At 42.2% G+C, this 14201-nt stretch overlaps 1 protein-coding gene across 1 annotated transcript in view; it reads right to left on the minus strand.

Moving 5' to 3' along the window:
- Window positions 1–4114: 4114 nt before the first annotated feature.
- The window catches only part of arap2 (ArfGAP with RhoGAP domain, ankyrin repeat and PH domain 2), a 119288-nt gene continuing 109201 nt past the window's right edge, over window positions 4115–14201 (minus strand). Inside the window, exons 30-33 of the mRNA XM_073475204.1 lie at window positions 12375–12410; window positions 10634–10697; window positions 8688–8816; window positions 4115–7870 (exon numbers count right to left, since the gene is read on the minus strand). Coding sequence (XP_073331305.1) covers window positions 7514–7870; window positions 8688–8816; window positions 10634–10697; window positions 12375–12410 — 586 coding nt within the window. The 3' untranslated portion in view covers window positions 4115–7513. The remainder of the gene's footprint in view (window positions 7871–8687; window positions 8817–10633; window positions 10698–12374; window positions 12411–14201) is intronic.

A 14201-nucleotide genomic window follows, 5' to 3' on the forward strand; every position in this document is an offset into this window, starting at 1 on the left:
TGATGGTGCACAACAAATTGCTGACTGTCTTATGTGGTGTGTTGGCCAGGGAGCCTGCCGTCGGCTTTAATAGGGTGGTCAAGGTCTCACACATGAACTGAAAGCCAATGCAGGGACTCTGGATACACGGGTCAGGAGATCGCCGCCGCTAATGCACTTTCTATTTCACGTTAAATGCTCATGTATGCGATCTCGCCATTTTCAATAGTCACATTTCTTTCACTCATTTCCCTCCACCGTGTTCTTCTCCTGCTTAGACTGCTCATTCCTGCACTCACTCCCTCGCTGGTGAAATAAGGCAGCCCGTTGGACGGCGGTACGCAGAGGTCGGCTCGGCCTCGCTTCTCATTCCACCTCTGGAGTGGATTACTAAATGGAAATGACCGCGGGGCTCGAAGGTCCACCCTGATCAGCTCACAGCGCCGTTCCCTCTCTCTTTCTGAGGGCGCTAAACCCTCACCAACGTCCCAGAGACCCTCATATAAAGCATGCCAGCGTCTGTTTGTTCAAATCGAACCAGTTGTGGTTGTATCAACATCAGAATAGTTCTCCTCCTCTGCGGTGCGCGGTGTTCACAGTGGAGCGACAGCATTTAAATGTGAAGAGATTAAACCGCAGGATTTATTTTTCATCTTAAAGGGGCACTCCAGAGATTTATGGCACATCCGTAAAGTTGGGGGACTTGCGAGGGATTTAAAAAATCAAAAGCGATGCAGCAGAGGCCAAGATATTCAGACTTTTAGTCTCGATACTGAATACAGCTCTAAAAAGGCTGGAGCCTACATTCCCCAGGATGCACCTTGATTGAACCCTCCCTGCTTAACAAACGCCGGTTGAAAACTTTCCCTTCAGAGCCACAGAAGATATTTAACATACATATATACAACTGTTTTTACATCCTGAGTAAACTCCGCGTTAACTGATCTTCATGTTTGAATTTGGTAGCCAGGCTGCAGACGCATTTCACATCTTCATTCATCATGATTTTGCAAAACTTCAAATAGGCCTGATGCTGTGCTAATTGACAGCTGTTTCAATGTTTGGAAAACCAACTAAGCTAATCAGAGCTCTGTAGGCAGGCTTAAAAATGGGGACATGTGCCAGCAACAGAAAAAAATGCACAAAAATGGTGACTTGGAGAAATCACAACTCTTAAAAGAGCGCGTGTGCTGATTTTCCACATCAAAGTCTGTTTACAGGTGTTGAGAAGTACTACTGCGTGTGAAAAAGAAGTTGGATAAAGTCTTTTGTGTCTCCAGATGGAGCTACACGAAATCTGATAATTGCCTCAAATTATTTCAGTAGAAATCTGGAGGTCTAGAGTCATTCTCCAAACCCACTGACTATAGTCTGACAACAGTCGCAGTTAACTTAGTTATAAGATCTACAGAAAGCGCTAACGTTAGCTCAAGTTGGCTGGCTGACTCAACAGGGACTAGGAATTGTCTCTTGCTAGGTTGTTACTTGGGGTCAACCTACTTCCTGGAGAAGAAACACATGTATTTCCAGGGAAAACAGAGAAAATGCTTAGAAAAAGTTGCCCCAAAACATGAATACATTCTGATTATATCATTTATTATGTTGGTAAGAGTTGTATAATCACAGTATTACACTGGCAAGCTGATTGGTCTGGATTCTGTTCATAGAGATTTAAGAAGAAGGGAGCTGACCATCCCTCTGTAGTCCAAACCTCTTAAAGGTTCAATATGTAAGATTTTTAGTTGAAAACATTGAAGAATTAGCTAAAATTATCAACGGAACCAGTAAAAAAAAATATCTGTACTGTGTTGTATGTATATCTACTATAGTTAGCATGCTAACCAGCTAGCCCTAGCCCTTGTAAGTAACACCAACACTCACCTCGTGCTCTAAGCTCCCACTCCAGACCACAATATACACGGCTAACCGAGCTAACAGCAGCTACACTTAGCGGTTGCTCCGGTCATTTGCTGCCCTGTTTGTTTTGAGTATTGATTCGACAGGTTTCCAATTCTTACATATTGCACCTTTAAGGCCGGTGATTCAAAGCTACATTAGCCACTACTAGCATAGCATAACTGAATGTCCCACTGAATTAGGGAATCTACTTCAGTGACAGCAGAGTGAGGCTACCACCCAAACAAATAGTGTCATCACTGAGGTGACCTCCTCCATCTGGCAACCTTCCTATAATTCCTATAATGTAAAAATATGGACATGATCTACAGCCTTTTTCTCCCTGAAACGTTTAATTGGAATGTTTAACATTCCCGTTCTTTATTAGCTCCGTGGCGACTCGCTCCCTCCCTCGACCAGGGGGGGGAAAAAACTGATTGAGGTTTTAAAGACTCAATCCCAGTTGAATTGCAATTGCAGAGGCTTTTAATTAGATAAAGCTTGGCTGGTTTGAACATATACTTTACAGCCGTGTCAGGCTAAAAGGGTCCATGTGTCGTAAATATCACCCGAGACATTAATAGAATTGAGATTAGAGGGCAGAATGTGTGGATCAGCGTAAAACGGCAGCCAGCAGTGGGACAACTTCATGCAGTGAGCTATTTATAGCTGCTAAAATGGACGGCTCCATTAATATAAGGCTTACCCTTTCTGGAAATGTAAATCACCGGGGCCATGGCCCGACTTGCATGTTATACAGCAGCAGTATGTCAGAGTTAACAGTACCGTCTCTCTGATTTACACTGGTCTGGGATAAAGCGGAGAAGATTACTTCAGTTTTGCGTGCTCTCCTCGCGGACATCTGCTGCGTTTTAAGTCAATATGCTATCTTAACATTTTTTTCTCCCTACCTCTAAAAGTGCCCCATCGTCTTAGATAAGGCATATGGCTGCAAACGAATATATATTTTTAATTGCACACTTGTTTCAGAAAGCGTCTCAGCGCACTAGAATATAGATGTCTAAAGTGGTAATGGAGCCACACTGAGACCCGTCACTCATCTAGCGCTCTTTTATTTCTGCCCTTGATGTCCATATTATTCACAGCCGACACCAAAGATGGAGGGAGACAGGGGGAGATCAGATCGCGGCCTCGGCGGACACTTCCACAAGGCCGAGGGCTGATCAATAACCTCCACATTTCAAAACTGCATCGGATTAAGTCCAACATGTCTTGTTTTTTCTAAAAACCACAGGGCCCCGTGTTTAATTGAGAAGCATCTCACGTCCAATCAGAGGGCTCATGTCTGTTCTTTTGAAAATAACTTGTCATTTTCACTCTCTCTCTCTTTCTCGAGCACATCAGCTCACTGCTACTCCCTCCAGTCCCCCTTCCTCCTCCTCCTCCTCCTCCTCCTCCTCCTCCCTCGCTGTCATCGCCGTCTGTGTGAACACTGCATAGAGCTCAGGTACTCTGCTACTGTACACCTCTGCATGCATGTATAGTATGACTCAGAGCACACAGCTAGCCGGTGGTGGGAAAGAACCTCCAGATTTGACATCAGTATCATCATTAAAATGTACTTACAGTGAAGGAAGATACTGTACCTGCGTGTGTTCAAGCCTCAGCTCCATGATGTCTTCATATCTTTGCTCGAAAACCTGCTGTACAGTTATGGATCTAATTTTTGTAAAGCCATTTACATTTCTGTGCATTATGCAGATCAATTAGCCGTCTCTCAGCTCTCAAGGTTTAATTATTGCTGCCTTATAATGTGGCACTTCAGTTTAAAGGCAGATTGATCTGTAAAAGTTTAACATTTATATTTATTTGGAAATGACTGGAAGTCAATGGCTGCCAGGACTTTTCTTAAACACACTAACATCATTTGCAAAATTGTTAATTTTGATGTACAGGTCGAGCGAAGGGTGAAAACGTGCTAAAGTTCGTAGAGTTATGTTGTTATATAACTGTATCCAGAATATATTATTGTATTATAACGAAGATACATGTACTGACATGCTAGCAGCATTTAAAGGTTGTTGCAGCTGCTACATTATATACTATTGGTTACTTTATTCTCATGTGTGGAGACGGCGGACCCCGCCACCAACCGTAGATTGGTCACAATCTGATTCCAGCTTCTTAAACGTGAATATCTTCTGGTTTCTTTACTCCTGTTTGAAAGTAAACTGAATATCTTTGGCATGTGGACAAAACAAGACATTTGAGGACACCGTGAGTTTTAGTAAGAGCCCCTTTAATCTGGAAAAGCAACTCCTCTGGCTTGCTCAGTTGAAGTGGAGCAAAAAGCACAATATTTCCCTCTGATATGTAGTGGAGTAGAAGGAAAGAAAAAGCATAAAAGCCCAAAATTGTACTTTAAGGTGCACTATGTAGTTTTGGAGAATAAATTCAAACTCCATTTCAATACTTAAACATTAGTGAGGTGATAACACAAACTCAGAAATATGTATTTTTTTCCATAACTGAATAAAGAAGCTGTTCTCAGAGGAAAATAAGGTCCCAGAACTCTGTTTGAAGCTAGAAAGGTGTCAGGGTCCGCCACATATAAACAAAGTAAAACAAGTATGAAATTGTGTTTTAAGATCAGTTTGTTTATTCAGTCATGAAAACAAAAGTTAGTTAGTTAGTTAGTTAGTTGTTTATGTCAATGAAGATCTTCCTCTTCTGATTAAAATGTCTTCCCCAAAACTACGTAGTGCTCCTTTAAGTAGCCTACAGTACTTGTGTAAATGAACTTTTCCACCTCTGCAGGCACAGAAGCCGTTACCTCACCAGAGTTATACGCTCAATGTCAACACGTATAATGACTTTGCAGAGCTTTTAACCGAACTCTCTTTCACCATATGGTGACCTCAGCACACTACGGGCCTCAGAGGGACGGCAAAAAATGCTGGGTTATACAGACGCAGAGGACAACTGAGGTAAATGTACAGCACATACAGATGACAGTTCAAGGAAACAGGCATACAGGAGACATGAACGGATAGTTTTGTGCAGAATATAAAGGGATTATTATTTCCACTCCTCACAAGTTAGTTATAATGTGACTTTAAAAAGGAAACGGGCATTTAATACTGATCAATATACACGTATACATCAGAACAAATGAGTTATACTGTACATAGAGGCTGCGTGGAGTGGAAATTAACTCTCAACAGGCCAATTAATCAGGACCGTATTCATTTCTACCAGTGCAATGAACATATTAATATAACTAATATAGGCAAGAGAAGAAAACACATATGTGCACAGTGAAAACAGCCCTAATAAGAAATGCTCGGACCACGGATGCACAAACGCGCGAGGCTCTATGATTAGAATATAAGGACATGAAACAAAGGACAAGCAGCTGGTGTATGAGGCATAATGAAAATAAAATGTTAATATGAATTTTTCATGGAGGAACCGGTGTGACAATTGCCTACGTGTGCATTTTCCAACCGCTATACATTATTCAACAAGAGCGTGTGACTTGAGACGGGGAGTTTATTTCTTACGTTTCACCCGAGAAGAAGGCAGAATTTGATGAAAATCTGCAAATAAAATGACGATGTAATTATATATAAACAAGCCAGAGATGAAAGATCTTCACGTTGATATCTTAAGTTGCTCTCTACGTGAGTCTTCCTCTTAAATCTTAGAGATATGTTCATGGAACACAACGGAGTGTAGAGGAGGAAATCTATCCAGAGATATAAAATCCATATATACACTGAGCAGATCTACCTGCTGCAAAAAAAAAGCCCAAATGACTGTGTTATATAAACCTGCAGAGAGCAGACGCAATATAAAAAATAGGAATAAAACACAGATAAAGAGCTCATAACAAAAAAAATCCAATCACGATGCATAATAACCCTGAAAGCAATGACGGTAATTATCATTAAACAACACTGATGTTTATCACTTTTTTGGTTTCCATCATCATGTAAGGTTCCTTTGATTCTCCTATTTTGTTAATGACTCGACTTCATGCACTATTTCATTCAAACCCAACTGTAATTATCTGATGGATTCGCTATGAAAAGTATAAAACTGAAGATTTCTGTGTGCGTCTTTCTTTTTCTGTCACACACCCGCACGCTGACACCTCTGCCATCCCCATTGTTTCCACCATCTGCATTCCTGTGGAAACATTAAATGTCTTTTTTTTTTGTTTTTTTTTTATCACATCGCGTGCTTTTAATTTAGATTCTTTTCACACTGGGGAAAAAAAGGACTCAGGACTTTTAAGTTTACGCCTGAATGTCGAGAGAAAAGCAAGGTTGGAGCCGGTTAATCTGCCGCTCGAGGTTTCTGTTCCTGGTTGAGCGCGACGTCGCTACGCTGGATGGTGTCGATGCTCAAAGTCTTAATGACACATTTTATCTTGTTAAACACAATTTGTGCATAACTGCATTCACAGTAGAAATCTTAATCTTCGTACGCTGTTATTTCTTTGGATCTGATGACACCTGTGGTAACGTTGTGGATAGTGTGTGCTTCAAATGTTAATTTAAAGGTGCATTATGTAGTTTTGGGGATGAACAATCAGAAGAGAAAGGCCTTCACTGACTTATGCCTGAACAACCTCAATGAACAAACTCTATTTGTTTTCACGACTGAATAAACAAACTGACCTTAAAGGACAACACAGTTTCATACGGTTGGCGGACCCTGCCACCTTTCTAGCTTCAAACAGGGTTCTGTGGACCTTCTTGTCCTCTGAGAACAGCTTGTTTATTCAGCTATGGAAAAAAAAAAAACTTCCAAGTTTGCAATACTACCTCATGAATATTGTAAATATCAACATTCTTCTCCAAAACGACATAGTGCCCCTTTAAAACTGAACATGAACCATAAATCTAATAACTGAAAATAGTTTTAGGCTGTGCATCACAAAATGACATATGCTTACAAAACACTGCTAGTCTGCGATACAATCAATGGTTACAGTAGAAAAAAAATAATAAAAAAATGTATAAAAGAAAAAATTACAAATAAATAACACCTGAGTTTCACCACCACCAGCTAATATTGCATAGTACGTATATTAATTTATTAGCCAGCGCTAACGGCAATCAGTTCCAAAAACCCGCGCTTATCTTTGGAATTTAAGTGCTTTAATTATGTGCGGAGATGGCGGACCCCGCCACTCATAATCAAAAATGTAGGTATGGTTAACTAAAGATTACATTTACTGTATAAGGATTCTAATAATCCCAATTCTTTCCAGACCAAACTCTAAACAGCCATTTCAAAGTGACCGAAAAGAAAAAAAAGCATGAAGCAAGCATTTCTGGAAACTTCTGAGGTTTGACAGGCGAACACGATTTTGTAGTTCAGAAGAGCGGCGTATAAATCAAGGTTTGTAGTGCTTGGGTCAGCGCCGTGTCCAGCTGAGGTCTGCGTGACCTCCACTGTCTCCTTGCACCTGTTCTCCACATCCCCCTTGTGCAGTTTCAAAAGCAGTCTTCAGGCTATGAGCAACTCACTTTGGCTCCGTCTGCATTCTGTGGTCCGTCTCTCTCAGCCTCCACGTCGCTCTCTCTCTACTCAGCCCTGTAATGTTTGTCTTTCAGGTCAGGTTGACCGCTCCGGGTACGCCTCTTTCACCTCACTTCTCTCCCCGTCAGTCGTTGCTCTTGGCACTGCGACCAGTCTTGCTCAGCACCGAGTTAAGTTCATTGAGCAGATTATGCGGCATAATACCCTCCCCACCCAGAGCAGGTCTCCTGCTGATCGTCTTACAGCCACTCTGAGGGGGAACGGGCAAAGGCATGGGCTGCAAATGTCTGGACGGCAACGGGGAAGGGAGGCGTTGATGCTGGCAAACATCCACGGAGGATCTTCTGTGCGGGACTTGTGGGGTCTTGAGCATGTCGATGTGCTTCAGGCAGTTGGCAGTGGTGGTCGTCTTGTGGTGGAGAGCTGCGTCCTTGGTGGGCCTTGACCTGCCGTCATCAAGAGAAATCCTCCTGTCTGTTAGCTGTGGGCGAATGTGTCAGATAAAGATAAATTGCGATACACTGAGTTCAAGTCATTTTTCATGTCAGGAGAGTTACTTGTGCTCAGATTTACAAAGGGAAATTAAATCATTTATGAGCAGTGTTGGGTTATTACACATTGCTGTATGAGTCATTTAATTTTGCTGTTCAGCCACAAATGGCGTTATTGTTGGCGTCTCTGTCGCAGAGGCAACCGGGTCGTTTCCGTTTTCCTCAGAGTAGCAGCTACCAACAACACACACAGAACACGAGTTTATTAATTGATTCAGTGTGTAACGGAGACGTGAAAGCAGACAGAAATGGTGCCAGGCTGCCCAGTTTGACTGGACTCGCCAGTCAGCTTTCATTTTCCCAGGAGATTGTGTGTACATTGGCAAACGTAATAGTTTGCTGAGAGTGAGGTTTATAGAGAGCCGGTCCAAACGCAGATGGTGCTATTATTCTACAGCCCAACACCGCTTTGTAAATGAACAAAAATTACATTTTAAAGCAACTTCAACTTGAAAATAACATCTCCTCCTCTGCTGTAGAGGTGCAATGATTCAAAAATGTCTCCGCAAGTCAGACTTTCCATCAATACTGCCAATTCATAGTCTTGGATCTTGGTGTTCTCGTTGAAATATAAATGCGAGCGGCTCTTGTGAGGCACAGCGGTGCTTTGAGTTTAATGCTAACATCAACAGGCTAACACGCTCACAATGATCATCCTACACTGATCAGGATGGCTTGAACTCAGATCTTCCACTTGTAGCATCTAAACCAGCTAACACATGATCATTTCTGTCAGTGACGTCTCACCTGTTTGCTGGCAATGTGGTTGTGTACTGGACTCTTCCTGAAGTCCGTCACAGCTCCCCCTCTGGACGATTTGTTGTCTGCAGCGTCCTTTGAGTTAACGCTCTTTGAACAGGTCAGGTCAGAGCCGTACTAAAGACACACAGCCCACAGCAGACGTTATTATTATTACGGTCATAAAAAGAAATACGTGTGGTGTGGACGATGATTACAGGTCATGTAGATTAATTGCCTTTATTTTCTCTTTGTTTGTACAGAGGAGGCGCACGCATCTCATCACCTTTGGACGCGGTAGATTAGAAGGAACGTGAAATAATTTCCTCCGTCGTGACCATGAAACTATAAGGTAAAGACGAGACAGGAGAAGGATGTAGAGGTGTGCATTTCTGTTCTTCTGCCAGACTTAAGCGTCTTTAAAACCGAGGGAAAGTCAGAGGGTGACACTCCTCTCTGTCCGGCTGTGTTCTGATCCCCGGCTAAACTTTCTCTTTAACAATGTCTCCTTTTATATCGCTGTGACCCCGGGACCTGCAGAACTGTCTCTCCTTAACAAATCCTTATTTCATCACTGCTAGGACCTGTCCTTGGACCTTTACACCCTCCTCCAACCCTCCGCCACTCACCACCACCACCACCATCCATTCCACCTTGCTTCAAAATTAGGTCCTCCATCGGTGGTTGCTATGGAAACTGTCGGAGCACAATGCTCGCTAACAGGTAAGAGAAAGGAAATCAAGAACACTGAAGTGCTCTCTGTCTACTTTCTCATCCACACTTTCTCTCTTGCCCTTCCCACAAGCCCTGTGTCCTTCCCACAAGCCGCCGTGTTGGAAAGCTGACAATCCTGATATTTAGCGGATTTGAGGGGAGAATCCTAATATTTTTAGCCGGCTCCGGTCTGCTATAGATTTAGTCGTTGCAGAGCTAAGAGCTTCTGCAAAGAGCAGAGAAAAGTCACTGAGCCCGCTGAAATAAACACCTTGAAACAACAGACAAAAATTGGCTTCCCCTTTAGATCAATCTCTCCCTGACAGTGTTGCCCTTTTTACTTGCTAACCCAAACTAAGGCACTGAAAGGCTTTTACAGTAAGCACCTGTGATAAACAACACTGTGCTGCAGAAGGGTTCCCATAAAGGAAGGCGAGCAGAGGGCTAATACTGATTGAATGTGCTGAGCATACGATAACGCAGCAGTGAAATCTCAAGCTATGGTTAGACGTTTCATTTTTAGGATGAGAGTGATGCTCAGGTTAGTGCCATTTACTTGGAAATGAGCGGGAAATAGACACCTGTGTTCAGTTTAATGAGGAAACACTGCGGTTATTTCACCGAGCAGTTAGGAACGAATGCCAGAGTGAAAAATAATGCAAAAATATGACACAGTCGGGGCTGTTTCTCCCCGTGTTTGCTTTGCCTTGCATTATTTATGTCATATGTGCTGTGTCAGCGACTGACAGCGACAACACTTAGCTGTATCTTGGGGCTAAGTACCACAATGTGATTGTTATGGTCGCCTTGACCTTATTCTCACAGCTTTTCCACATAAAATGATTTATGTTATTGCTGAGTGACCTCGAAAACTTTACAGTTCTTTCCCCTGTTTATGTATTTCATCTGCCTAAGAGCACAATGGAAATGGATGATTGGGGGAAATGTGATTTATCATATCTACTTGTTCTGAGATATGGATTGTAAAAGATGATTTATTCCGGGCCCGAGTGTATTTTTCATCCACATAAGGAAGGGAAAAGGAGGATGTGTCCGCAATGTGTTCGTCACATCCACCGATATTTTGGGGTTGCAACACGAGAGTACAAAGAAAACGGACGCTCGCACTTTCTCCTGAAGTCACTGCGAGCTCTGCTCATCAGACTGCTTCATCGAGCGTTTGCATGAGTGCATTCCTCACTTTTCGCTCTTACATTCCGTCCGCACGTCATCTCACTTACCTTCATCTTGATGATATCCGTCACCCAGCTGACCTGCGCCTCCTTCTTCTCGCAGCAGAAATGCCTGAGGAGGGAGAGCTCAGTCCATCAGTCGCTGATTTCCACTTCGTTACTTTCACACTAATCTTTACCAGGTGACTGGACTTGAATAGTCACATGCACTGGACACAGTGTTCGCTGATGGCTGCAAATAGACTCGATGATCGGTGGGCAGGCTGCGATTACCTATGATTACACTAATCTGCAGCAGTAGCAGAAGCGATAAGTGCTGTATGTAACAATCTAGGATGATGGTTTAATAATACCTGACACTTACTTACATCTGTACAGTGTTGTATTTGATTTTACGCTATTTCTGGTGTCTGCTAATATGTTCATATACAGTACGTACTGTGCTGGACTATACTGTATGTTCCTCTGTGTGCTGCTGCTTATTCATAGCATTTGGTCTTTAAAATATTGAACAAGAAACTAAGAAAAAATGGCTGCAATCAAGTTAACAGCACTAATAGTCTAGAGTCATGATAGCAACTAGCAGCTAGCATTAGTGAGGCTGTACTTAAAGCTAAACATGCTTACAGTTGCCACGCTAACATGCAAATGTTAAATAAGTTTAGCCATTAGCATTAAATTTTTCAGTCTGGACCAAAATAGTGGACAAACTAACCAACATAGCTACACTCAAAGTCTCGTTGCTAGCATGGCTATGTGGTAAACAAGAAGAATCTACAGGCAAGCTAGTAGTTCTGTTAAGATGTATTTGAGCTAAATTCAGCATGCTAACAATGCTAACATTCAAATGTTTATGCGAATACAAAGTATTATGTTTACCATTTCATATATTAGCTTAACACGTTAGCTTCAAACGATTGCAAATGAACACTAATAACATGTCAATCCCCTGAAACAAATGCTAGACTAGCCAAATAGCACAGACCTCAGAACCTCGTTGATAGCATGGCTACAAGGTAAACAGGATATCTACGCTAATTAAGAGTCTACAGGCAAGCTAGTAAGCCTAGTTCTGTGAGTCTGTACTTAGTAAAAGCTTTGGTTTTAGCTAAATTCAACATACTAACAATGACAATGCTAAAATGTGGGTGCTTAACAAGTGTAACATTACCATGTTCTTATTGTATCTAAGTTTGCATGCTAACATTTGCTAATTAGCACTAAACATGCGTGTCAATCCCTCAAATAAATTAGATGTTCTACTCTGAACCACTGTGGCAAACTGGCCAACTATCACAGCCATCCACAGAGCCTCATTTGTGTTCTTCCCTCAGCAATTGTGTCAGAAATATCTCCTTCCTATTCATAAACGTCTTAAATAAATAAGAATAAATACGAATAAATTCACACTGATATCAGAAAATGTTATAAGAAGCTAGCTCTCGTCAAGGAATTGCATTTGTCATTTTGGACGGCAGCTCTTTATGTGTGACAGCAGATAATGGTTTTTCGAGGCGAAGCTACAAAAAGGAATTTTATTAAAAAGTGAAAAAGATTGTGTATTATTTCACTTCCTATGAGTCGACCAGACAGCAGCCTCTCACCATCGCTAATATATTTTAACTGCACTGATGGCCCTCTGCTAACCCTCTCGGCTCATAACAAAGTGCTTCAGCTTCAACTTTTTAACTCCGTGCCACTCGATTCTTTCTGTTTTAGAGATAATTTAAGTGGAAAGGGTAAAACACTCATCAATTATTGAACTGGAGAACTTCTGCACGACACTCACCATTGTTGTTTATCAGTGTAGACTGTGAAGCCCCAGCTGTTAAATGGAAAAAGGACAAGGGGAGGGGGGGGTCAGATTTTGAGATGTTCATTCTGCAAAGGAAAACCTTGCAACGTCCTGTGCTGCGACTTCATTTACAGACGGAGGTTACAAACATTTTCTGAAAGGACACCAGGAATTTATTTTTTTATCTCTTAAGTATCCGACTCCGCAAACTATCAACAATTGAAGGAAAAATATGAAGGTTGTTGAGAAAGTATTGTTAAAGATGGCAGCAGGTCAAAACATTTTTTATTAAAATGCAAAGAGGAAAAACAAGTTGACTACAAATGCTAGGTGCTAAACAGAGGAATTAATTAGATTAATCAGCACGGCTCTAGCCAACATGTTTATGCATGGTCAGACCTCAACATGCTCTGGGCCAAAGTGTAAAATATTCATGCAGATAATCTATAAGCCTCAAAGCGCATTTTTACTGCGGTGGGATGCATGAGTAGTGAATCTCTAAAACGCACATGTATGTGGGAGAGTTTCTCGTACTGCAACGGTTAATTGTAATAAGCTGCGAGGTAAATAAAGAAGATCTGCACACAGCGCGCTTTAAAGTGCACCGTATACGAGGGTTTTTCGGTGCAAATGAACCTGCACGGAGCCGGCAGAAGGTGAAAAGACCACCTTCCTGGAGAATACACCTTCCCTGAAACCCTTCACAGCTGTGGCTGAACAGGAGCAGAGAAGTAGGGGAAGAACAAAGCGAAAAAGAGGGGGGCAGAGATAGAAAAGCCCGCAGCCTGGAGCACCACTCCTGTGAGTTAAGGCAGCCGATCCAACCCTGCAGTAGGCCGCTCGCAGATAGACCTCTGCCTAATGAGGTAGTGGAGCGCTGACTCTCCTAACCCTCTCGATATGACTCTCTCCGTTCTCCTCAGCACTCTGTCTTTATTTCTTTATTCACCGTATCACTTCTCCCACAGCCCACTCAACAGTATATCTATGATACCACGCTGTATCATTCTTTCAGGTCCCCCTCCTCCCTCCCTCTCTCTCTCTTCATCTCCCACTCCCTCCTCTCTTATCCAGTTTTTTTTCTCCCCTGAAGGACGGCGTAACGCAGACGATCGCTCGCCGGACTCATTTTTCACGCTTCCCCGGACTTTTTCCGACGTGGGGGAAAATTATGAGGAATTATAATCGGGTAATGCGAAATATAGGAGGTTTGGCTCCTCAAAAAAAATCTCCTCTTTGTGTGACCAACAAGAAACTGCTGAGGGTTTTGGCATGTGTCATAAATTATAATAACAGAAGATCATTAAAATAAAACAGTCGCGGCGAGGTTTTTTCGGTGCGGGGAAGCAGAGGGTTTGATAATTTGTATTTGTTAAAACGCAATTACATTTAATCAATTTCATTACAGTGAAAAATAAGACGGGGGTCAGGAGTTGGCTCGGGTATCTCCTGGATTTGCAGAAGTTTGAGGAAAGAGAAAGGGCGATGTATCTTTCGGGACAACCACACAAACTGCACGCAATTAAGGGAAAGTACGCCGGAGAAGACAATAGGAATGCTAAATAATCACTAGTTCATCTTAATAACACAGAGCGCTTGTTTTTGGCACTAATGAGTCACATTTGACCGCATTCATTATGCAGCCACATTAATTTTTTGTGCTGGGAAAAAAAAAATTACAGTTTGGCTTAATGCATTATTTATCGCACCAAGAAATACGCGGGCCAGGAATGGAAATGTGTACAAATGACCACTAAAACTGGCTCGTAATTGTTGATTGACCACCGAGGCCGAGGCATCTGCGCCTGTGATTCAACGTCT

The sequence above is a fragment of the Pagrus major genome, chromosome 10, assembly GCF_040436345.1.
Source record: "Pagrus major chromosome 10, Pma_NU_1.0".
In the NCBI taxonomy this organism is placed as follows: domain Eukaryota; kingdom Metazoa; phylum Chordata; class Actinopteri; order Spariformes; family Sparidae; genus Pagrus; species Pagrus major.